Raw genomic sequence first — 27,969 nt, 5'->3', positions numbered from 1 at the left:
CTTCTTACAATGTTCTTGCATATGATCATGTGAGCTCCAAGGGGAAGGGTCTCAATAGGTGGCCTTTAGGTTTTAGTTTCAACTTCTTATTCCACGGCACTTGGCACAAAGTAAGACAGGGTAGAATGGTTTTAAGGGTTATAAAACTCTTCATACAGTTGCCACCTGCAATGCTAGCTAGCTGTTTTCCTGTAGGTGTCTTTCAGCTTCTATGCAATAGTATTATGCAGGGTACTTACAGCATGTGTCACCTATCCATGTATCCAAACTCCTTTATTAATTTAGTATTTTTAATCTCATCTGTCAGCCCTTCTCATGTTTACTTATATCAATTGGTCCTCTTTTACTTTTGATCTTTGCATTTATTTGTCAGGAATGAATTAGCTTATGATTTAATTCACAATATGATACACTTCTGTTATATCCCATTGATAGTCTGCAGTCCTATAGATTTCAACAAATAACCTTGCCATAGATGTCATTCTCTGGGAATAAAATTCACCATCAGCCACATATTACCAACAGCTCTCATTTTCCTTTTTATTCATTTTGTGTAAAAAATCCATGTATTTTATTAAAATGCAAAGCTGTTTTTTTAACTGATACTAAAAAAGTTTGATTTATGATATACTTAGAACTTTTATAAATCTATGACATCTGCATTTTCAAAGTTTACAGTGTCTCTTGTCTTGTGTACTCAAAACGTTTAGCATGATGGACTCCAAAAATTATTTTCATCAACTACCATTAGATGCATTTCTTCAACCCTCCATCTTCATCCATCCATCCTTCCACCCATCTTCTAAACCCACTTTATCCTGAGCAGGGTCATGGGGTAGCTGGAGCCTTTAACGCTAATCCCTATGCAATGGAAAAGGTTTACTAGTAAGTATTGTTTCATGTCGCTAGATACTACTTTCTTAAATTTCTTCTGTGATTTGTGTTATCATTTTGATGACTTTAAAGTAGATGTCCAAAATTATGCTCAAGTGATAATACTCATGACTAATTCTAAAACAAGAAACCAAACCAAAAGTCAAAATCAAAATAATCACAAGCACATGCACATTTTTGTTGAAATACAAAATTTAGGATACTCTGCATATCACACTGCCATTTTAAATAGCTAATGTGCGACTACCGCATACACTAGTAAAAATCTTACATGAACTAAAAAGCCATGTCTAAAATCCTATCTCAGTTTAAAGACGAGACTTCTGTCATTTGTTTTTGAGAAAAAAGCTTATTCGACCACTCCCACAGAAGAAATGAGCAAATACAAACTGCACTCACCTAGCATGCATAATTAGCCACGTAGCACAGCGGCAAGTGAGCGCTCAGGGATCAGCAGTTTATACTCTGCAGTAGTGCTTGATTTGCAGCAGTACTCATAATATTCTCATTATGGTCAGCTAATATACCCCTCAGATGAAAGTACTGCAACTTACTCATTTTTAAATGCATGTAGAATGCAAATCTGGCTAGAATACCAATATTGTAATGACATCATGCATGTGTGAAGCAGATCAGGGAGCACCATAAAATGGAGTACACAGAGAGTATGCAAATGTGAAATGTCTGCAGTCGCACAATAGATACTAACATCCGCATCTAATGGAGTGCTGTGAAAAAAAAAGTTTGTCTAAACCACTCCCACAGCAAATTACCAGGAAATTATTAGTTGAACGAACAAGATCACTGGTGAACCCATAATATTCGCTGCAAAAGACGCTTTGTCAATCAAAACTATTCCTTGGGCACTGCAGCTAGGAGGGCTGCAGTAAGACACCTTCCTCATCCTTTAGAGACATTTTGTAATGTTCTCAAGTTCCAGACTATCATGAGAAACATATTATTGCTGAGATTATGTCTAGTTTTGACCATGCCTTTCTTTGATCTTCTTTTCTTAGTAATATCCCTCAGTTCTACATTTAACTATTTTGTACATGGACAAATGTTGTTTCAATAAATTAAATTTATAAATTATAAATTAATAAATTAATTTATTGTTGCTTAATTTAACTGCTGATTTTAGATGTTTAGAGAAAGGGTACTTTCATTTTTCATTAAGTTTTCATTAAGTTTTGTTATCACATTTTGTTTAGTTGAATTCATCAATTATATATTTCTTTTCTGTTAGTTATCAGTTTATTAATAGACTACTTAACTCATTCTTTTAGTTTTTTGGGAAGGTTCTTTTGTGGTTTTGGCTTTATAATATGTTTACTCTTTTCATGTATTATTACCTTTTTTGATATGTCACCTGCTTTAAGGTCTTAATTTCTTACTTTTCTAGTTTTCATGTGCACCAGAATTTTGTCTGTGATTTTATGTTTTGAAACAGAATATTTAATTTTTGTCACTCAATTTCTATTTAAGGGTCAAATGACCTTTTTAAACATATACTATTTTTTCAGTGAAAAGGAGGAAAATATATTGTGATATAAGGAACCATGATGGTAAACTAAATTGCAAACAAAAGTACCAGCTGGTTTTGGACTAAATTCTTCAAAACTAAATAAGTCATTTGTTAGGGGAGAAGCCAGAATTTCTAGCTTGGGACAAGTCATCTCTGAAAGGGCTACAAGTTTTGAAGAAATTCAAACAGTAGGATCAAAATCAGAACTTTTGAATTCCTCCAGTATGCCTTTCCAAATTCTTAGCTTGCTTTTTAAAAGCCAAGTAAACCATGTGTTTCAAACATCTGAGCCTCACAGTTTCATGCATCCAAACTTTGTGCTTCATCTTCTTCAACACCTCTGTGCTACAGACACTTGCACTTCTGTTAAGCATCAGAGCATAGCATTTTCTTTAGACTTTTCCCTCAAATACAAGTTTTCCAGTGCTTGATTCCACTATTACATAATCTTATATTTGTTAGCACTGCTGCCTTACAGTTCTCAAAATCTAAATTTTAGTGCTGGCCTGATCTTTGTCTTTATAGAATTTGCACAGTCTACATGTTTTTTTCTCTAAGTACTCCATTAGTGTCATTATACTAAAGGTGTACAGTTGCGTTTAATTGCAGTTGCATGTTCATGAGTGTACCCTTTGACGAGTTACTTCCCACCTTTTACTGAGCCAAGACTGGCCTAAAGTTTTCCATTGTTGTATTATACTAGATATCACAGTTTTACTGTTTAACCTGCTACCCCAAAAACTAAAATTTATTTATTTTTTCTCATCAAGCACCGTTTTTCTTGGCATTTTATTACCTTACGTGCAATCTCCTTTATTTACTTTTACCTCTTCTCACTAATCTCCAAACACTCTAAAGGCCAAAGCTCCTTCAGCATAGTCTTCTTTCTTTCTTTCTTTCTTTCTTTCTTTCTTTCTTTCTTTCTTTCTTTCTTTCTTTCTTTCTTTCTCACATGACCAGTCCTCATTATCTGAATACTGTCAGGTTTTTGACAATGTTTTTTGTTTATTACGTGCTTTATATAAAATAGCAATAGTGGCAACATCCATGGCCCATTGATGAACCCAATGATATAATCCACATGTGATACTGCAAGCACTGAATTCTAAACCGGCCTATGTAAAGGATGCATGCAGATAGCCAAAATAATAGAAAAACCTGCCTAAAAGACTCCAAACTAAACTGAGAAATTAACCAATCACCATTTGGTTCTCACTTAAATGATGTGTGGGATTTTAAATAAGAACATACCAAATGACTAGAAAAAAAACAAATGTTTTTCAAGGTTCTTCCCTAGTTATCTTTCCTACCAACTAATCTTATTATACAAGGCAAGAACTTAAAAAAGCAAACCCAAAGTGTTTGAAAAAAAGGTTTCACTACAGTAGACAACAGGTTTCTTTTAATGTTGAGAATTTAGTCACATGTAGTAAAAACTGCTTATGATTATTACAAAGCAGTGTCTCAACATTGCAAGTTTTTGTTTTTCATAGTGTAGCGCCAGTAAAAGTTAAGAAAATCTGAGAAACATTCTTGGAAGAAATTGGGGTTAGGGTTAGGTTTAATCAATCTAGCCCTATTATAAAACAGGATTTCTATTAGCATTAAAAAAATTATAACTTTAAGAACTTAGACTCATTTCTAATATAATTTATTTGGAACTCATAATGACCACACATTATAAAGGCAACCCTAAACTTGAGGGTGGCTTGTCACTACCTAACTTTCAGTTCTATTACTTGGCTACAAATATTTGTACAGTAAAGTACTGGAAAATTAACAGGCGTGCACAACATGGAACTACTTCTGCATTTTTAGCCATGGAAAAAAAACTTCTTTAAAAACGTCTTTGTATGTTTTCTGTGTCCTCAAGTCAACAGTAATTATTTTCAATTCACCAGCAACACGGTGGTTTATTATTTATTAAGATATGAAACCAAGAAAGGATGCATTTCAAGGCAGGAACACCCTTACCTGTTACCAAAAACAATGATCACCTATTTCAGCTTTTTTTAATCCACACAGTATTCAACCTGTGGATGTCACTATAGGTTATGACATTTCAGGTTCTCTATATAGATAATGTATTTGCATCTTTGGAACTATAGTGCTCCAAACCTAATATCCAGTAACATAATTTTCCTCTACACACAAATTAGATATTAATCAAAACGGACCTACCCAACTGGCCTAATTTTTCACTTATATCTATCACTGAAGATATACTGGTTATTTTGACAGCATCTCCACAATATATATTAAAAATCCCAAGGAACGTACCCCTTGATGATATCATGCATAATGGGAATGGGGTCTTTCAATTAAAGTTTCAGAAAAGGAATGAAAATCAGCTATTCATTTTAATTCATAATGTTTCTCAAGAAAAAAAAAAGTTTTCATGCTTAGAAGTGAAGGTCTAGAAGGATTGAATTATTACAGGTACATGAGCTGGACAAAACATGTCTGATTAACTGGAAAATGTTTGTCCACATCCTACCTACATAGAAAAAAACTTGACATTCCATCCTGGCTCTATATGGCCTTACAGTTTCACAATGGCTTTTTAGGATTATATTCTTTGTAGAATTTGCATTTATTTTATCTCTGTGGAAGAATCTCTGAAAATATGAGTGAATGCTGATTTCAGAGAACTTTTTTTTTAATTTAATAAGAGTGGTTGTGGCCATTCAGTACTCTCCCAGCTATTTCCTGCCCTATAGCTTTGCCTGTTTAAATCACAGAGAACCTTATTCATTGTACCTCTTTGTAAATATGCATATTCCATTAGTATCCCAAAAGTTTTGAGCCAATAAAAATCAGACCATTCATATTTGTATATGTCTGTGGATTTTTAAAGGGCATTAAAATTGCTTTTCTGGCACACATTGTAGCAAGACAAAATATACATTTTCAGCTTGCAGGAAAACTGAAAGATCTGTTGAGTGAACCTTCAGTAAAAGCCAGGATGTGCATTTTCTACATGATTCTTAAGCAATATGTTAAATAAATTTGAATAAAATGCTGTCAGCTTCAATTTTAAAATACATATTAAAAAAAAACCATCTGCAACCTTCATTAGAAACATTCTAAAATAAATCACATCGTTACCTTACCAATCCTGACATTTGTTTAATTAATTATACTCATATAGTATGTATATCTTCCCCCTTCCAAATATACAATAATAGAAAACAGAAATTAGGAAACGAAGAGAGTAAAAACAGAGGAGCAGTTAATTTAATTACTAAACAGTAATACCATTTTACTTCAAATAAACGCACTAACACTGCCTCTAACTCTTACGCCAAATAAAATAAATTTGACTGTAGTGTAAGAAGTAGTTTAATATAGTAGCTCCCTCAGGTCAACATTTAGGAACATCCTTCTTTAAACAAATGTAACCTCTACAATGACTACATTTACAAAACTCAGCCATTTTTAGACACCCTTAATCCGAAAAAGAGCTTACAATGTCTCTGTATAGTCAATCTCCCAGGAAGGTGTCTGATTGTACTATGCTAACTTCAGACAATCAGTCACTTAGCATCCCATTAAGTTATTTTGCAGTAGTTGTGTGTCTGAGGGTTTTCACTCTAATCACTTAAAACACTGAGCCTTATATTTCATTACAAGATAGTGACAAGACTAAGTGGGGAGTTTATGATGATTTATTATTATGAAGTTAACTGTTACACCTGTGAACATGATCTTCTCTGCCAACCCAAGGCAACAGTGAATATCATCTGTATCATGAGTTGCTTATAACAAACAAAACTCCATACAATACAAAGTGCCCTGATTTTTTTAGTTTTAGTTATACATAAAACTGCTTATTTCCTCTCTAATTTACATCACTAGCTCTCACTTTGATCTTGCACTTAATAATTTTTTTCTTTATGAACCCAATCTGAAGATCAGCCTTGATGTTCCTGATTAACTTCTTCCTGAAGACACAGAAAATTTTAATTTTACATTATGCGTAAACTCAGTAAAGGTAGTGTTCTTCTTTTGGAAAAAAGTGATTTTCTCCAAATTTTACAGTTTTGCAGTGATGAGATTGTAATGCATTTTCTGCAGACTGGTAGGTTTGGACCCTAATTCATTCAAAATGTGTCTCTTGTTCCAACAATATACTTAGTCTTTCTTTCAAAATTATTCCACTTAATTTTACTGAACAAATATTCAGTAAAATATCCCCCACACCATATAGGGAATCTACTTAATTCAGTTTTAAGGATACAAGGAGGATAAGACTGTTCCAGTAGCACTGAGTGCAAGACAGGAACCAACCCTTTCATTTACAGAGCACACTTCAGTCTCTCTGATTCATACTAGGCCAGTATAGATGCACCATTTAACAGACAGTGGTTGGGCTGAAAATCAAAACCAGTCCTGTAGTTATGAGGCAGCAACACTATCTGCTATGCCACTGAGCCTCTCACAAAAAAAGTCACAAACTTATTTGTCTGAAGCACAAAAGTAGTGTTACTATGGGCTATCTACACATTACAAACAAATGGATGCTACTTATGTGTGATTATGATCACATTTTAAGTGGAAGCAATTTGAGAGTTAAATAAATCCAAGTGTCCTGAGAAGCATAATGCCTATTTTCTGGAAAACAATAGTAAAAAAAGAAAAATAGTATGATACATTAACCAAACTGAAAAAAGGACAACAGTTTTTTGCATGCAGTCTCATCTCAATACTTCTGCAGCGTTAAATTTTATTCCTATTTAGTTTTACATTTCTATACTGAAAATGTTCCATAAAACATACCAATTGTATCCCTCTATATTAAAGATGTGTTTCTTTGAAATCCATACTGTACATCAGGTACTGACTAATCATGGCAAAAAAATCGATAAAAGCAAATAAAACAAAATTCGAGGGTATCTAGAAGGAACTGAATTTAGATTTTCTATTATTGTTAAATGTCTGATGCCCCAATAAAAATATTCTGTTATGAATATATTTCATGATTATTGACAACCATTTTGGTAACCTTGTGACCCCCCCATTCATTGTTTCCAATTCCATGAGCACAACAATTTTGTATTCAAAAGTATAATAACTTAGAACATCACAGTTTACAATATAAGATATAAGTATCTCAATTAATTGCTAAGGTAAGAATTTTCTCTTTTTTTCTAAGACACTGACATCCCATCTAACCTGACATGATAAAGGAAGGGAAGGACGGAAGCCATGCCATTTGGTCAAATCGCCTTTGTAAACACAATACATTGCTATAAAATGAATTTGCTAATTTATACAATAAATTCAGTCTCTTGTACATTCCGCATGCAGCGTTTTAAACATAGAGCCACTCCATTCACATGAAACTGAAATTATTCAATAATGTCTTGCAAGGCTACAAAGGTGGAAACAATTTTTGATTATGCAAATTTCGCATTCATCACTTTTGTATAACACACAGCATATAAAAAATGACTTACTGTTTTAAAAGTTAATAGATGTCAAAGAAATCTGTAAATTTTGCAGGTTCATATTTTGCCCTGACAGAGAGCAGTTAGCTATTAAATGCAGGAAAAATGAAAAGCACTCCTTATCGCAACAACATCTTTGTTAAAATGACTGTCTTGCACTATTTGAACTTCAAGGTTACTAAACACTTAGGCAATTTTTAAATATTAGATCGACTGTGTGTGTATAAATGGCGGGAAACACATTTGAGAAATAAAGAAGCTACAATTAAACGTATATCTTTTGTAAAAACGCAACACACTTTTGATAATTGTTGTAGTTAATGAAAAAAATAACATTCTTAAAGGAACATATAATGCAGAATCGGTAGTTGATGGTTGACTGGTTGCCTTAAAATGCTCATCAAATTTTGGAAAAGAAAATGAAAGAAAACGGGGATCTTTTATTCGTCATATTGGTTATACTGCATGTAATATGTGAATATGCATTTTCTTTTGAAATCGGTAAATAATAGCGATTAAAACAGTCTAATATGTGATAATTATTCTAATATCAACCACTCTAGTCAGACTTGCAATTCCCTAAACAACACAGCCTGGATTTAATGACAATCAGAATGTTAAGGGTAATGAGACTGACTGCGGCTTTATAGCCCACCAGGGAACAAAAAGGATAAACAAGCAATTAGTAGTTGCTTAAACAAAAGTGTTTGCTAAAATACTGCCAGTATGTGTGTGTTGTTATTATTAATAACAGTTAATAAAATTTATTATTATTATTATTACACATCAATGAGCACGTCGTCACTAACAGTATTGCTTTTTTTGCTTGTCTCGAAAGCCTAACTTTTTCAAACTAAACAACAATCCTTTCATTGGAGCACAGTGAAAGATAATCGACAATTTGGGTCATTAAACTCACAGGGTAACGCAATGAACCATACACTAGCACAGTATACACTATCAACAAAACCACCAAATTCCTACACTCCACTTATACTTGTACTCACTCACAGCAGTTAGTGGTGGACTGGCTCCGTGTCCGCCGTTGATTTCTGCATTGTACTCGAGGATTACAGGATGACTACAGCACTGCCCTGTTCCCCAGAATTGGAAAGCAAGTATAGAAAAACGATAAGTACAATACAAAAAACAAAATCCAATATTTCTACGGGAAAAAAACATAGACGTGCGGCTTTCCAAGGGCCATGAGATGTAAGACCTGCAAATGTTTTTTCCCGCACTTTTTTTGCCAAGCCCTCAACGTCTTTCCAGGGACTACGCGAGAAGAAAAGCGACCAGGTGAGAAATTCACGTGGACGTAAGGAAACCACTTCCCTCAAAAAATCTCTCCATCTCTTATCTATTCAGGTACATCTTGATCTACTTGCATATAAGCAGTAAAAGACGTGGGGTTAACATCAAAGTAACGCACATGACAAATAAAAGTAGTCTAAATAAGGAATAAAATTACAATAGCTTAAAACTTTTCCACTCAGACATGTTCTCCATATTAAAATGGAACTAACTGGAAGTGTAAAATGTATGTAAACGTAACTTGAAATTCAATATGTAGCCATCTATCCCGTTTTGAACCCGCTTAATGCAGTTCAGGGACACAGAGGCTGCCTCGGTAAAAAGCAAGGAACTATCCTTAAGCTGGCCGCCTGTTTATCAATAACCAAAATGTAAAGAGAAACGGATTGAAGGATAGATAGTATTAGAACTTAAGTCCTTAAATCTTGATACATTATACATTAAAGATTAGGCATAGTGTCACATCGAGTCAGAAAAGATCATCAAAAGGGCACTTGTATGGAGACGACGCTTTTGCTGTATTGTAGATGAAAAATACAAATCACTGTTGTTTTAACGTATGCTTTGGAATTAACGTTTTCATTTTTCAGTTGTTCAACGAATCCTTTGTACAAATCATTCACAAGCTTATATCAGCAGGTTTAAACTGCACAGGAGTGGCCAACTTTGGAAAGGATCTTATCCCATTGCTGGACACGCATACATAAGCGCAGACTCACCAATTTAGCATTTAGCATATAGTTTTATAGAAATTGTATGAATATGTATGTAATTGCATATTTCTATATTCATATTGCATGGTAGGCTATTTGTAGCGTCCAGAGTTGTTTGTGATGCACTTAGCGTGTTTTATTTCGAATTATATTGCATCTGTAAATCATTAAACTCCGACTTTCGCTATGAAACCAATGAGATTAATTAAGAGGTTTTTTGATTATAAAAATAATTTCTTTAGATTTGTTAGCAGCGGGCAAACAAGGCGGTGGTGGGAGTCCTTTGTACACTTCATGGTTAGGCTTATTTCCCTCTTACGTGACGTCAGTCGGCCCTGAAAAATCTAATTGTCTTTACTCGTCCGTCATTTTAACTGGCACTGACCACTACAGGATCGATATAAGGCAACAGAATGTACAAAAACAACTTTAATAAACGTTAAAAATTAAATTCCACGTATAGGCTACTGTATGTCTTTACAATAGAACTATAAAAATCCTGAATATTACGAATATTACGGATACAAACATAACATTAACGAGCTACACTTTTTAAAATAACGGTTATTTTAATGGCATTTTATTGTTCTTTACTAAGTTTTGTGGTTCCTCGTAAAACCATCGCTTGGCAAAGCACCATTTCATTCTGGGATGGGTTCATTGCATATGAAGCTGGTTCTTTGTGCTTTGAAATCTTCCTAATATGTAGGAGTGGAAAGGCTGAAATCCTTAATGAATGGTATAGGCAACCTAGCAGGCAGATAGGATTACCTGGTCTTAGCCTGGGTTATTTTATGATGGAAGAGTCCTTTCAAAATCCTGACCCATTGGTATTTCACAAATCTGTTATCATCTATTCATTGTTATTTACTATATTGTGTATTTTACTAATTAAATAAAAAAGGTTCTTTCTGGATATGTGGATAGGGGCTTTGGGAACCAAAAATTATCTTCCATAATGGCATAGCACTTAAGAACCACTCTGGCACCTGTTTATGGTCATTTTTGTGCTAACATATAGATATTCATGCACCCAGCCACGGGTTTATTAGTGTCCTGTGCTTTATGCTAGAATAGTCCTGAAAAGTGCAAACAGAATAATAATAGTACTTTAGTTTCACCCCACAGTCCAAAGACATGCAGGTTAGGTGCATTGGCAATTCTAAATTGTCCCTGGTGTGTGTGTGTGTGTGCGCACCCTGTGGTGGGCTGGCGCCCTGCCTGGGATTTGTTTCCTGCCTTGCGCCCTGTGTTAGCTGGGATTGGCTCCAGCAGACCCCTGTGACCCAGTAGTTAGGATTCAACGGGTTGGATAATGGATGGGTGGATGGATTGGTGGATGAACAGGAGTAGATGGTATCTATGCTGGTTTCGGCTTCCAGTTGGCCTGCTCATCACAAGGGGTTTCCCTCCAGCTATGTCCGTTTTCGCAGTCCACAGACTTGAGTAAATGAATGGTGTATTAAACCAGCATTCCATTCAGGTGGGGTTTCTGCCTCGACCCTACTAAGGAATTAAACAAATTCTGAATGATTGGATAGATTTTCAGTGTAAACAGAGATTTCCATTTGAGTTGCAAACTTACTTTTAGGCAGATAATGTTAGCCTGTGTGGTGTAGTGGCTAAAGCTATTCATTTTGGATTTCAAACACTGAGGTTGTGAATTTAAATCCCACTATTGACATTGTGTGACCATGAGCAAACCACTTCACCTGCCTGTACCCCAATGGGAAAAACAACAGAAATGTAACCAATTGTATCTCAGATGTTGTAAGTCACCTTGGATAATGGTTTCAGACAAAATAATAATACTAACTTTAAAAATAAAATTATGCTAAAAATGCAGTCATTAAATATTACAAACTTGTATTATATACTGTGGGGGTGATGAGGGAAACCGTTGATTATCTCAAATATGAGACTTGTTACAGTGCATCTATTCATTACTTTTTGTTTTTTTTTTTTCTGTATAACAAATGGAATAGCTTTTAGTGAGGTTTTAATGTATGCAATATAGGAATTCCTTAATTTTAACGTCTTATTAACGGTTCTCTGTTGAGTATGACTAAACAAAACGTTTGTTTAGATTTTTATGATCTAAATGATTAAGAAATGCAGCCAGCTGGCCTGTATCTTTTTAAAACAGATTTACAAAATAAATTTATGATGCTCGATAATAAAGTGGCTATGATAAACGCTCGTTTGTTTGGTTTATTCATTTCAGACCAATATAAATGGGTATGAGGTATTGCAGTGTTATGTTTTGGCCATGCGATGTATCAACTGGTCCTTATTTAGCTGTTTACAGAACTGACTGGCTGTACACATTTTTGGCAAGATTCTTCAATGAATATTAAACTTTGATTATTAAAATGCTAAATTGTATGAATGCCTTTTGGCAAATAACTCTGAGGTTGGTTGTGATCACAATGCCAGGGAAGATGCTGACACCCAAAATGGAAGATGATGTGTGAGATGTCTCAGTAGACCAGGAATTAAATTATTACGTCTCCTGTAAATCCTTACACATACTATATGACTGACGCCTTTATCCAAGGCGACTTGCAACATTTATGATATATATGTTTACATTTTTTTTTCCCCAATTGGAATATAAGCCGGTCAAGTGACTTACTCGTGGTCACACAGTGTCAGTAGCGGGATTTGAACCCACATCCTTGAGGTTTAAAATCCAAAGCCTTAACCACTACACCAATTTGTAGTTGATCTCGTTTGTCTGCATCATTTGTGCAGTAGTTGCAGAGTATTTTTATTCTGCAAAACAAGTTTATTCGTGTACGATGACTGACTGATGACTGAAGTTTATTCTGTTTCTGATAAATAAATATCATGCGGCATATTCCTTTATATAACTAATGTTTCAACTGTTACAAAAAGTAAAATTCAAAAGCTAGCAATTGATCCTATTTATTTAACCCTTTCAATGCCGTTTGAAATTAAACTCAGGCGATTTTTGTGAATTCATTTTTAATTTCTATACTCTTGTAGGACAAACAATTTTTTTAAATCACATAATGAGATGTCAAAAATATTTAAATCAAGTAATATTACAGAATGTATTTAGAAAACAATTGGAGAGTGTACACGAGCAACGAAGAACCATTCTTCTGTCGCCGTATGTGTTTATACAAGTTATTGGTTATGGATATCCAAAAAGATCATCTATTGTCAACTCTTTCTTGCCTTTCCATCCTTGTAAATTTCAAGAGAGAATCGTTGATCACATTGCATGGCATAATTAAGTGAAATGTAAACAATCTAAACCCGTATGTTGTGAGAAATCAAGCAAAATGGCACCTTTTATTGGCTAACTAAAAAGATTACAATATGCAAGCTTTCGAGGCAACTCAGGCCACTTGAAAGGCTAAATATAAAACACTTCAGAATTATACAAATTCTGAGAATTTTAAGTACATCGTCTAATCGTGTACACTTTGTTCTCCATGTTCTTGGCGTTTAATACATATGTTAAATATGCAGACGTTTTCGTGTGCAGAACTAGTTCAAACAGCAAACCGTCAACTGCTCCTTAACGGGGGTTTTGTGAAAGCGCTCAGAGAGAAAATTTAACTTTAGCAAAATTTCCTTCTCTGATAATATACATCGCGCATGACTTTTTTCTCCATTCTAAAGGGCATTTTTCGCAATGTTCGAAACTGATTCCGGGTATTTCGTGGTGTACTCGATTCGATGCAGTCATGGTTTGAGACTTGCCTCATAGCAACGGCAGGATTGTCATTGAGGACCTGAGCGCAGGCAATATGCGCCCAGCATACTAATAGGGTTTTAAGTCTGAGTTTGATTAATCAAGCCAATGAGTAAACCCAACAGGGCAGCACAGCTGACCAACAAAAAAGGGACTTTTTTTTCAACAACTTACTTCTAACGTGTAGCAGAGGACTGAAAAATTAAAATCTTTAGATTCCCTCTGCGCCTCAACAAGTGTTAATTGGGATGACCGAGCGCAGCCACACTTTTCTTTTTACACTAATGCGACTAACCATAATCAAGGGGAATGGACGGTTATGTCACCTTGAATAGAACATACCCCGACTTTCTCTAAGCACGTTTATAAACAATTTTATTACCCTATAAAAAGTCGATGGTTCTAAAAAAAAATCACCAAGGAAAAATAGTGCATCCAAAACCAGCTGCACATGACAACAGGTGCGGTTTTGACTGTTTTTGCATCCCGAACATCGAGTGTCTCCCCCTCTCTGTGTATATAGTTTGTGTAACGAAAACGTTTACACCATATAAGCCTTCAGAATATATCTTTTTATTTTTACGTATGCAGAGTACAGCATGAACGACAGTTTCGGTCGTACCCTTCAAATTGCTCAGTGGGAAACTGTTCTGGCTTCTCTGGCGGTAATTCAGATTTTGTCCATTCTAATGCTGGAAACTACTTTTTATATTCCTAGGAAGAAGCTGCTGGAACTTACTCGTTTAATCCCTTCCAAATATTGCTATTAACCTCTGGCTGTTGTTTGGGCTTTGATGTCTAGCGTGCGTTTTTAACCACGATCTCCTAATTGATCGCCATTCTTTTTAAACTTCTAGAAAAGGCTGTTTCACAGTTACTTAATACCATTACAGTTAGAGATTAGCTGAATAAGTGTTGTCACTTTTAAAAATTGTTTTCATTACGCTGCTTTCAAAGAATAACTGCAGTTGTCAGCATCCAGCTTTCAGTACTCGATTATCCGTACTTTATCCGTATGTTTACCTCGAATGTATTACCTTAAAAATTATTAATTAGAACATATTATTAGTGTGTGTACCTTTTGTAATTTCGGTAATAAAATAATAATATTAATATTGTTCACAGATTTATGTATGTGTATATATATATATATATATATATATATATATATATATATATATATATATATATATATATATATATATATGGCGCAGTGTTTAGTGCTTCGCACTCTTAAATGTGAATTGCCTCGAAGCTGCCATATGGTTCCTTAGAGCGGTGTCCCCAACAGAACCATCCAGATTAAGGTTCCACAAATTGCCTCATGTATTTATTGTGATCTTTAACGCCTTGCACGAATACCCATGAATAGAGTATGACAGTTGGATAAAATCCCAATTGGTTCCTGATTTTAAAAGGAGCCTTGGTGCATAACACAGGCTAATTTCAGCTTTTGCTTTTCCACCTATACAAAAATATTTCTTTTTTGTCCATATATTAGGAAACTTTTCAAAGAGTAAAGAATCAATTTGACATGCGAAGAACTCTTCCCAGAATTAAATGGCTTTTTTTGCCAAGTAATGAGGCTTGATGAACCATGCAATCCAGTAAAGTAAAATTAAAGAATCGTACACTTCTCAGCGCATACTTTTGGATTTTTGTCTACATCACAAACACTTGCAGGTAAGACTTTCGTTTCTCAAGAAAAAATTTGTCCGCATCGTTTTGCTTCCTACCTTTTTGAGTGGATAGGCTGCGTCTTCTACCCAGACCCTTATAGAATGTGCTCAGAAAATGAACGATTTGTTCTATGTCGGAGTAAAAAGTAAAAACTGTATCAGCTTCTGCACATTGGGGTAGTTCTCATTTTCACCAGACTTTAAACAGGAATTATACCTTTTGATTTACAGGAGATGTCATTTTTGACTGCCAGTTGTTTTTTACTTGTTTAACGTTACTGTATAATTCGCTTCAATAAAAAATATGTGAATTGTTCTAAACTCTTTCCTGTAGAAATGTGTGTGTGTCTTTAATTATAATTTAACATTCCAAAATCCGCTCAGTGCAGTTTAGGGACGATTAGCACCAGAGACAATCCCAGCAGCACTGGGTTCGTCATTTTACTGTACAAATACGTTTAATATTGACATTTAATGTTAAAGCTACTATTAATACCGATATTCATTTTCGTGTTTTAATCAAACAAAGCTCTTCTTAAGGGTGTTACACTAGTGTGTGCGTTTTTGGAACACAAAACAGCTGTTTCCTGCCTTGTGCCACATGCTATATGCTACTGGACAGACTTGCCTTATTAGACTAACCGACCTGTGTCTTCAAATCGTGCATCTGTATACGTACTATGTGCATTATAACTGTAAACTACTAAAATGAAGGGAAGCTTACAGAATATAACGTAAGATTTAGAATGTAATTTCATTAGTTATTTTCAACTATATAGTTTTATATTGAAATTCTTGCATTTTTCGTTTTCTGTAAACAAACTAATAGATTATTATTGTCTAAAAATGACAGGTATGCGCAAGATTGTTTTTTTTTTATTTTAGGCAAAGTACATACCAATATCAGTTGTCTTTAAAAGTCTCCATTAAAATTACACTACTGTTTAAAGTCAGTTTTGAATTGGTTTCATATACGAGATAAGATTTAACTCGAGTTCAGTCTGCCCTCCGATCTTTAAAATGCTTCACATAACATATATCTGATAACTCGTAAATTTCAAAAATACTTCAGTCATATTCTCAGCGCCTCTTTCTTATGATTGAGCTGAGTTAAAAATTGCTGGATGTAAGGAAAAAAACTTTAATAAAACGACCAAGGTGAAACTATTTCTTCTACGTGCATTCATTCATAATATTAATTTGGCCAGCATTGTAACTTGTGGTGTTTTTCTGTTTACCAGCTATTACTCCTTTCTCTCCAATGTTTGAGAAAAAACAGCTTAAGATCCGCTGAGTAAGACATGTATATATCCCTGTCAAGGTAAAACAGCTAACGTGTCCCCCATACTTACCAAGGGATTTTTGAAATTAAATCAAGTCTGCAAAGTTCACAAATGTGCGTTTTCCTGATTGTGCTTTCTGTATCCTTCATGGGGAAAAATACATGGAGTGTTACTGTACAACGGCCGTTGAGTACAATACCCCACCGCAGCGCAGGTTTGTGCGTGTAAAGTCTTTCTAATTGAATTTATATTTGTGTGACGCACTTCTCAGTATAGACTAGGAGCGCTTGCGCAAGTTTCCAACTGTAAAGCAATCACAAAATAATTAAAACATACATCGTTTACAAGCATAATATAAATAAAATATACACAATAGAATTGTAAATTTGATTACCATAAAATTATACCAATAATTAGCCCTTAAGAGGCTCAATAATTACCCTATTAATATACTTCTGTCAAAAACCAGCAGATCATCATCGTCTCTGAAAAAGACTTGTGAAGGCTTAACATGATGGTTACATCATAATTGTTGCTCAGTTTTAACGCAGATTGCAGCCTTCATTATTCCACAATTAGCAGGAGAACCTACCATAGCACACGTTTGAGTAAGCGGAGCTAATCCTTTTGAGTAAGTGTAAATCTGGAGTTTGGTTAATACCAATTAACCATAATGACTGGAAAATAAATGCGAATCAGATAAATACGTTTCTGTTGGTACAAAACATCGGAACGTACAGCAAACAGCTTATAATGCATTTACAAAGCACGCTATCTCCTGCATCTTAAATGTCTAAGAAAAGTATGAATGTCTCAAAAATGTTTCATTGAGAAATGTTACTTTAACATGGCAAATTCTGTGAATATCTCGAAATGTGTGCAATGAATTCTTATAAAATTAATTATAACTGTAATAGAGTAAGATTGTGATATGAGGAAACGTGGTATGTATTTTAAGATATATGTAATTAGGCTATAGAAATTCAAATGTGACTGACTTTTCAAACCATCCAATAAGTATATAATCAAAATATACTGTAGTGTGGTTATTTTCATCTTGTACATTAAAGCTTTCTTTTTCAGTTAAATAAATAATTTGAAGAAGCGTGTTCATTAACGTTTGTGAATGTTCTCGGCAGAACAATTTTAATAATATCAAATTAATTTAAAACACCCAGGAAAAAATGTATGCTTGTTAATTTAGGTGTTCATATTTGATTCGAATATTTTAATCTCTGTCAAAATCTATACATTTCTTCATTTGTGTGGTGATTAAAATACTTCACGTGCATTGCATTTAACGTCACCGTTAATTTATAAACAAAAATATATCACCTGCTAAGACATGTTAGTTCAGTAATATACACTACGCAAGTTCCCAGTTTGATATATTAAGATGTCAAGTGCTGGTGCAAATATGGCTTAGGCTTTCCAGCAACAGATTACTCTTTTAGAAATTACACGTGTGGTTTATAGTCGAATACTAATATATTTCTCAGCACTGCCCTGTGTTTATTTATTTCCCTATTAGAATAAGTTGTAAATACTGTTTTAAATTGCTCAATATTATACATATTAGCCACATACGTTTGTCCTAGACAGACGGATTAGGTTGCCTGAGAAGAGAGAAATAAATGGGCCATATCACAAACTATACTACTGAGCAAAGTGCGACAACATTTACGGCTCAAACATATTATGGACATTAGCTAATATATATATATATATATATATATATATATATATATATATATATATATATATATATATATATATATATATGAGTAGAAAGATGAATCAATGAAATGCCACTGAATTTTCTTTAAACTACTTCTGAGAATGTCCTCACAATTAAGAGAGTATAAAGCTATAGCTACTTAATACATATGGATAAAAGTAAAAAAAAAAAAATTAACAGGAATTAACAAACGAATTAGCGGTGTTTGGTTTATCTAACGTTAAACTCGTCCTATAATAATTAGTAAAAAAAAAATTGATTAGGCGGTGAAATCAGAAAATGCACACCGACACCAAATTGATGCTTAATGCCAATTATCCTCATATTTTAACACAACTTCGGAATAACATCTACTTAAAAATTGTAATTATGATTGTCCCTTTTAAAACACAAATGCATAAGTGATACATTTTAATCAAAGTTTAATTATTGAGGTTGGTATAAATGTACAGACATTTGTAAAGGTGAGTTCTTCATAATGACACTATAATACTAACCACTGAATAAAAAAAAACAACATAATTTTGATTGTAAATGAAAGCGGTATACCTATGCATACATGCAGGGCTTTAAACATTTTTTTTTTATCTCGTTAAAGTCTGTTATCATAGGTTGCCGTGTGCAAAAAAACCCAAACAAGTCTGTTTCTTCGTTTATTTAGACATCTATAAAACATTAACTAGGGTTTAATTAAAGGTGTAAGCTGCGAAAACTGATTGTTGAAGCAAAGTACACACAGACAGAGCCCTGCCGATAGCATTTGAGAACGTCGACTGTTTCAGCTAGAAAGCTAATAACAGTGTGAATAAAGGAAAAAATATTAATATTTAATCCTAACACAGTTCTCAATGATATTGTTCACGTATATGTAACAGCAAACTTTTGGTGGGAAATTAAATGGAATGCTTTGGATAAATACTGAAGACAGGTGGTCAGTACTAATTATCTTTTTGTCTGTATGTTAAACAAATTACTGTTCGTATTTATCCGGTAGAGAGAATTAATCCAACTTGGCTTTAAGTGGGTCCAGAAAATCGTTACATTCAACTGGTTTTTCGCCTGTTTCTTTTTGTATTTACAGACGTAGTGTACTTCTCATCAATTAATTTCACTGAGTCAGTCTTGTCATTGAAATAAAATCTGCGTAATTATCATATATTATCTAATCTAATCTATCTATCCCGTCATTATTTACAGTTAAACATGTCATCTTTCGCAGAAGCTGAAATTAGTGCCACATTAATTATTGTCTTTCATTAACTTCATGCCCAAACGAGTATCCTGTTAGGTAGCATATCAAAAATATGCAGTTTTAAATTTGAAAAGTTCAAAAATAGAACAGCAAAAAAAAAAAAAAAAGACCCATATGCAAAAAGAACAGTATCTTCTCCAGCAGTCGTAACGCCCAAACTTACCTTCAGGAAACACAGCTCTCATTTTGAGATAACTGGTGGTCAGCCTGATGATGGAGGCTTTATCCAGCTGTGAAGTGATGGCTGAAGGCAATGGTAATAACTTAGCCAGTTCATAAAATTCTCCATTTTCCTTTTCTCGTCTGGTCTTGGCAGCATTCTTGGACTTTTCCTTCATCTCTGACGGGTATTACAGATGAATAGTACTGGCATAATACATGTACAATACTCCACTTTTCAAGTCAGTTTTTTTTTCAACTGTAGGAGTATTTCTTTTCCACTCTTTGGATTACAAAGTTCTGATTGACATCTTGGATTGTAAACCTGTCAAATTGTCCTTGAATAAAAATCACGGTATGATCTGTTAAAATTAATGTTCGTCATCCATACATGTTTATTCTCTCTACACGTGATGCCAAGGACTCGTGTGAGCATTTTTATAACAACGTCATGTTTCAGTTATTTGGATGTCTTTTTTTTCCTATGGCGTTTCGCTGTGTATCTTTTAAAACAACTCGGTAGCCGCATTCAGCCTCCCGGTTTGTATTTTCGCCAATGGTGTGAGAATTCTTCTCAGCCCATGGAAAAGATAAGAGCTAAGCACCTCTTAACTTTTGTGTTAATTGGTGTTGATCCTCGTCGGCTAGTTTAAATAAATAAACAAACGCATATGTTTTGTTTTCCATCAGGATGGTCCACTTCTGCTGCAACGCTGAAGGATTTTCAGTAGCGATAAAAATGAAGACAGGCGAAACCTATAGGTTTTGAAAATACCTGCTACAAAACCAGAGTATTATATCAGCAATGTTCAAAAAATATTTTCTTATAAAAATCATTCAGTCATTACTTGGGCGCTTTTGCAGTTGCAGATCCCAGGCATGTAACGGCTTTGAGAATCCCGGATTGTACTCTGAAGGTGCTGACCTGTCTTTGTTACGCCGAAATTAAAAGAAGAAGCAATAAATGAGAGGAAACAGATTCTCTGAAGGAATTATGCATGAGGCAACTATGGGCTAGGCACCCCAGCATAGATCAGATATTCCTTTGTTTCTGTTGTATTTCATTTTCTTCTTATATTTATTGTGTCTAGTTATATACTAAAAAAAAAATCGACCAATACGTTGATCCTGGAGGAAACGCGCAGCACCGTGGTCCCCTTCCTGGTCGTATTGCTGAAGCCTGTCAGGTGGCTGGAGCCTTTGACCCCTAGCTTCTGGATCGTACGAAGTATCGTCTTACTCCTCAACCAGACCCTCGTGTTCTCTCCTTCACAGGTCTTTCCAGTCCATTTGCCAGCTCTGAGAAAATCGTGAGAAATGCGCCGATTTTTCTAAACAGGATCGTGCAGTTTGCAATGCCAAACCATACCGGAGGAAGAGGGGGCGGGGCTTGGACTAGAGGGGTACTGACGTCACTCAGCGTTCCTGCACTTTGGAAGAACCGAGGCATCTTTTTGACAGGGGTCCCGTTAAAAGTGAAAATGAGCTTGGAATGGAGTGTTGAGAAAATTGCGCAATTACAGGGAAAGTGGACAACGAACGGAGTGTTATCATTTCGCATTAAGGACTGGCCACAAATATACATGATGGTCGTTAACAAATACTTCACGCAATTAATTGCATGTACCATTTGTGAGATGAGTTTGCATTTTTAAACATAAAAAGAAAAATACTACTTTCAGACTCATTTTGAAGTGTTTTTTTATTTAGTGATGAATGAAGGTTTAAAAAGTACTATACTAATATATACATTAAATGTTCCCTTGGGATTAATAACGTTTATCAAATCTAATCAAGTAGCACATGCACTGGTATATTTATTTTGAACAGCTATTGAAAATGTATGATTTGATGACAAGTACAGTGCGGCTTAGCACTCCATGGCAAAAATGTCAGATAAACAACAGGTTTTTCTTTAAATATGCTGAGTAAATATTTTTCCAGCAATGAACTGCGCAGAGGTAAGTCGAAATGGAAGTACCATTAATCGCACAAATGTAAGTGATAAATTATACAAAGATTTGTATGTTACTTCAATTAATAATCCCTTTATTAATTCATTGTTAATATTTAAATGAATTTACATTACTATTTTGATAGTGAAAATTATATGACGTGCGGTGGCGAGTTTTACTACATAAAATGTTAACAAAGACTGCGATATTAAGAATAGTCTTCCTGAATGGACTAAATAAACAAAATAATGGCGAATACTGGTGAAGACTTTTTTACTGATCTTAAACTACAAGATGTTCAATATATCAGTTAAATCTAGTGTATAAGCTTCTTTGTAAAAACATTTTCATGAATGTATTTGAGTTTTTCTTGAAAAATTGCATTGATTTGCTTATTCATTACATTAAACCATTTTGCTTCTTCTAACTTGTTTAAAATGGTGATCACCCCTTAATCAATGTTTGAAATACACATCACTTTACATTGTATTTATTTCAGGATTTTTTTTAACAAATGTTTAAATGCTGTCAGTTAAAAGTACATCAGTTCATATGTGTTACACGCACGCGTCCAGAAGTTTTAGAGTCGTTTGTGAGATTTTGTTCTGTTATACTGTTTCTGTGTTTTCATGCCGCATTACCAGGAGAGCTCGTATGCTTTTATTACATTTCAAAATTGGATTTTTAGCCACCCCATATTAACTTTGTTTTCATTTCTTAACGAACCACAAAGTTTTAAAAGCAGATACACTTTACGTCGTAGTTGGTACTGTTTATGTTTTCGTTCATTTAATTAAAATATTCAGAGGAAAGTGATGGTTTGATGTATTCTGTTTTGCACATGGTGTAAACATCATATTCTCAAAATAAAAGTTTTCATTAAGTTTACTGTTCTTTTGGATACAATTGAATTGCAGTTTAACATATGTAAGCAGATACCAAAAAATAAAATTATTCGCGAACAGTGTGTGTTTCCTTTAATGCATTAAACTGTTACTGAAACCTAATAATGGGCATCAGTTTAAACATGTAGATAAGACGAATTGCCTGTTTCACTAAAAAATAGAAAAGACCAATCATGTTATGCATACATTATGTAAAACACGAAAAATACATGTGATAGTGAAAGCTAATAACATCGTGTGAGGCATAAAGTTCAGTAAAAAGTCAACAGAAATGCATTTTAGAAACCAACAATGGCTGGGTTTTTGTGACTTTTTCCTCTGAGATCTGGATATTTTAAATTTCTCCGATCCAGCCAGTATCTTAACCTTTTTCTGTTTCACATTGGCAGCTAAGAGAAACGAAATAGTAAACGAAACGCTGACTGCAGACTGGGCTGTGTACACTTCAGTGACTGCGTACTGATTGCGCTCGTGTGCAATAATTTAAAGGATGCACGACGTCTATGAAATGTCTCATTTATTTTACATGTACTAAATAGTCTATCTAGACGAGGCTAACCGCTTCATTCATGCTAAAAACAACTTTATTTCAATTTTAATGGTAAATACCTTTGCCCTTTTAAAATTTGAATTGTTTAGTATTACAACCACGTTCATTACTCTTTCATTATATAGCTTAAGAGAAATCGGTTCTTTTTATTTTAAGCCATCAGACCCTCGTTTACCGGGATAGACTGCTGACTGTCAAAAGAACTTACATTATAATTATTGAAACTGCTATGAATCACTACAAGGAGTGTTTCGGCTCAATCGAAACTTGATTAAATAATTTAGCACATTTGTTTATTGGTATTAAGCCAGGAAAAATCGCAGTAAATCGAGGTATTGTTTTCGGTGCAAAAATAAACACTATTTGAAAATGCAGTATACCATGGGTTGAACTCCACAGTGTACCTTTCCCCCCCCCACAAGTGAATGATTGGACTAATTGAAAGCCTGTTTGTCTTTGGCATTAAGATACCTCAAAAAAGTCGTTTTTACTTTTCTTTTTAAACCCTCATAGTATGAGGTTGGTTATAAACACAAAATACATATGTGCGTCTGCTACTAATAATAACAATATTTATTACTATTTTATAATCAATTGTATTATTGATAACAGTGGTGATAATATAAAAATCAAAACAAATATGACAGTGAACCTTTTTTAAACTTTAGATTGTCTTACGGCCTAAAAATGAAATGAACATTAAAAGAAATTGTTCTCAAATAAAAAAAAAATCAGGTGTAATATACACAGTGATCAGTGTTGGCATTTGACAAATAAAACGCCTGCGTTCTTAGTCTTACTTAAAACCCGGATCTTTTGTAGGAACAGGTGCAGTTTATCACTTGCCGTATTAGCTTTTCATTGTTTGCAGAACTGTGCTGGTTGAAGGACCTGCGGGGGGTCCCGTCATTGATTAAGCGTCAGAAACCGTCAGTCTCAATCTTACACGTCCATTATTTGACACGCCAGGTTGAAACATTCAAGTGTAGGACTGTCTGGGCGAACGGCATCATACCTTTACCGCACTGTAACGCCCACAAATTTAAGTTTGAAAAAAAAAAAAAAAAGTATTTTGCATAATGTTTGAGCGTTTTAAGCACCGTTCCTTTTGAGCTTATTATCCCGAAAACGCCTGACAAACTAACCTAATATAATCTGCACAAAATTGTATACCTTTTGGGTTGAAAGTTTATTTTTTTTAAACTGATCTTTTAAAATCCAAATGAGGTTTTATTGGATGATTTTCAAATTTATTTCAAATTGCGGCCTTTATAGTTTTTTACTGGCTGCGTGTTCAAACGAGAAGCCAATGAATTAAACTGAAGACATATACACATCTACAGGTTTTGTCCACCATGTCAAAAAATGCATTTCAATTCAAAACTCATTGCATCTATTAATGATCAGAGTGTCTCTTGCCAGGTTTTCTGTTTGTTTTGTCAATGCCCATTGTTGTCAGTGCAGTTTCACAAATATACTTTTCTTTGTACTTGTGGCTTTGCATGATATGCTATTTGGGGAAATTTAACATTTTATAAAAACAGTGAAATTCTTAACTAATTCGCGAAAAAGTGACTTCTCGGAAAATTCCCAGAGCACTTTTTTTTGGATTCCTGATCAGTATACATGCCACACAGTTAAACTCGTTTCTCATTGTTCACCCCCCTTGTAAGTATTACGTATCATATTGTTTAGTGGAAAAATGCACTTTAGTACGGCACGGCTGGCAAAACTAAGAGGCGTAACAAATGCACTAATGTACTAAGTAAACATGCAAGGCTGTGCGCGTGTACATATAACATGAATACTCTGAACACTTCATTTAACTGAAACATGTGATATTAAAAGTAAATACGACCTATGTAAATGCATGGTTAAATGAATAAAAATCGGTTTATCATCATTTACATTTCACTGAATTGTTTACTTGGGTACAGTTTAATCCACGCGGTCTGTAACACAGATAAAGTGACCTTGTCTAATGCAAAGAGGCAATAGGCACTCTTAAAGTCCAATTTTCGGCTTTTAGTAAATATGATTGGCTTATTAATATGTTATTTTTGAAGCTACACATTTAAGAAAACATATTAAATACATATTAGAAATTGCACTGTCTCTCCGTTAACGTTTAAAACACATACACACATAAACACGTAGAACGTATATCGTGTGCTGAAAGATTGAAGCCACTTTTCCTGTATTATTGTAAAAGTTTGGTCCAGTCCCGTAGGCGCCCGGCCAGCGCGCATGCAGCTCTAAGTAGCCAGGCCCACGGTGCTGAAGCTGCAAAACGCTTTCTCTCAGAGCCAGCAGTCGCGAAGAAAGAGGGCCACACAACAGAGGCGGATAATGCAAAGCGATAACAACGCCTTCTCGGCATGCGAGTCCCTGAGATCAAATACGCCCGGCAGTCTCCTCTCATTTAAAGTGAAATGAGTTTGGGTGGTCTCGATTGTGCATTTGTTACGGCCAATTGTTATTCCGCGTTTGAGACATGATTTACGTATTATCCGAGAAAGACAGAAAAGAGCTTACATTAAATAACAGACGAAGTAAGCCAGTCCGAATAAAAGGATGACAAAACGGGAAGGCATGTTTAGAAACTCGACACCAATAACACAAGAGTTACGCGCACTTTTCTTTGCACTTCGACACAGTGCTGCAGCTTTCTTTAATATAAAAGGCGACTTTATTTCATGCAATTATAAGACAACTTGTCCAGATTTCACGCTGTACCGTGCGACAGGTGACACATGCGGGTATATTGCATGTAGCACGATGACAAACGCTGAAGAGCTGTGAGTTTAGCATTCGCAAATGAGTAACTGTAATACAATTGATGTAATTTTACCATATCGCGTTGAATGTGTTATGTTTAAGTGACACGAGACATACTCGTTGTGTGCGTTAATGAACTATTTAAGAGTACAATTTATGCATTGCTTTACAAAGAAAAATATTCAGCATCAGTATAATTTAAAAAATCACTTACTCTCTTCTCGATAGTCACTTATACATTTGAACAGAACAGCATTGCGCTGCATCAGAATACATTTATTTAAATCACAATATCTCGCACCGTACTTATTTTCTACCTGACATTGAGTTTTATTTCCGAAGCCACGATTCTAATTTCTGATTTCCAAGCCAATTCATGTAACACCAATAAATTCCATCTTCCCCACAGACGAAACCCACATAACAGCATAAGACCATAACACACACAATCAACAATATATTGTAAATTATTGTTGTATTAGTCTTGCGGTGAGCAGAGCACTTAAAACAACTAATATTGTCCTCTGGGTATTAACAGGTCACATGTGTTTTTTTAAGTTCCGTAGCCTTAAGATGTTTTCATAAATGCGCCTTACGCGAAACAATCAACAAAATCATGACAAATGTATGTTGCAATAACACCTTCAAACAGAATCCAATTTAAAGTTCCGGGGGTATCAAATCCTAATTAGGCACAAGTCAGAAAGCATCCGTGTACACTGCGGTGGTCCATCGCACAGCACTCTCAGGGCAGTTTCAATTTCACAATTAACCTTACCTGAACTTCCTTAAAATGTAGCCCCCATAAAAAAAAATCCACAGGAACACAAGAGAACATGCAAACTACAAGCTTACAACAGCTGAATTAAAATCAATGGATTCACCAGGCTGTAGCTCTACCTGCTGCACCACCGTACCGCCCAATTGTTACAGTAATATGGCGTTAAATACAAATACTTTTGTAAACTAAATTTTTAAGCAACCATGTCCACGCATAGGATCCCAAAACATCGATTACACAATATTTCAACCCAGTTTAATGAAGTCTGGGTACGGAAAAGACGGTGTGTGAGCGGTAGAGCCTCTGACTAGTTCATTTATAAGGCCCCTTCAGCAAAAATTCAATAGAATACATACATTATTATAATACATGTATATACGTTTTAGCTCTTGCTAACGGAGACACCGAGCGCCAGGGAGGACTGAACCGACGGCACTGACATTCAAATACCAGTGCTTATCTACAGCACACCATCTACAAAAACTGTTAATTTGGCTTAAATGTTCGTCCCTCTATTCAGTTCCATCCAACTATTCGTTATTTGTCAAACGGGCTAAAAAGTGCTTAAATAATACTGAATAAACGAGCACGAACATATTTAAATCCATCCATTCATCCATTATCCAACCCGCTATATCCTAACACAGCATCCCGTTAGCCAATCCCAGCCAACACAGGGCGCAATGCAGGAACAAATCCCGGGCAGTACCGCAGTAAAATTAAAATGATTATTAAAACAGAATGAAATGACAACGGAAAGACAAACGAAAATGGATCGAGTGTACACATGCCCAGCATAGACTGGCATCCTGTCCATACCTGACTTCTACCATCTTTTCAAAACTGTCACTCCGCCACGCTCACATGGGAGATGGAAAATGAGCTGTCGGAATGAACAGGAGGCTGACACTGGATTACAATACCCGCAGTTTTCCACTTTGCCATCGTTTGAACAATTGCATATTTTTCACACATTTAGCTTTTCAGTCTGCTCGGACTCATTCATTTGATAAATATTTTGCCCAGTGCAATGCCAGGTAGCTTTATAAATAGTTTTGTGTTTAACGTTTCTGTTTATGTTAAATTTGTTGTATGTTTAATGTTTACATTTATGTTATAGGGAGACATGTTGCTTTAGGGGTTCACCTGTCCGTGACGGTGAAACTGAAATAAGCGGTTTAAAAAATTAATGGATGAATAAAGTAGAAAAGGGATGGACTTTCGTGAGCAATTAAAAATATTCATACACTTTTTCTATTGAATAGC

At 34.8% G+C, this 27,969-nt stretch overlaps 1 protein-coding gene across 1 annotated transcript in view; it reads right to left on the bottom strand.

Annotated features, from left to right (window-relative positions):
- The window catches only part of sim2 (SIM bHLH transcription factor 2), a 130,685-nt gene extending 110,655 nt beyond the window's left edge, over positions 1 to 20,030 (bottom strand). Inside the window, exon 1 of the mRNA XM_039744446.1 lies at positions 19,739 to 20,030. Within this exon, the coding sequence (XP_039600380.1) occupies positions 19,739 to 19,913 (175 nt within the window). The 5' untranslated portion in view covers positions 19,914 to 20,030. The remainder of the gene's footprint in view (positions 1 to 19,738) is intronic.
- Positions 20,031 to 27,969: the final 7,939 nt, after the last annotated feature.

This window comes from Polypterus senegalus, chromosome 2 (genome assembly GCF_016835505.1).
Source record: "Polypterus senegalus isolate Bchr_013 chromosome 2, ASM1683550v1, whole genome shotgun sequence".
NCBI lineage: Eukaryota > Metazoa > Chordata > Cladistia > Polypteriformes > Polypteridae > Polypterus > Polypterus senegalus.
This window is presented reverse-complemented; position numbering and strand designations above follow the sequence as displayed.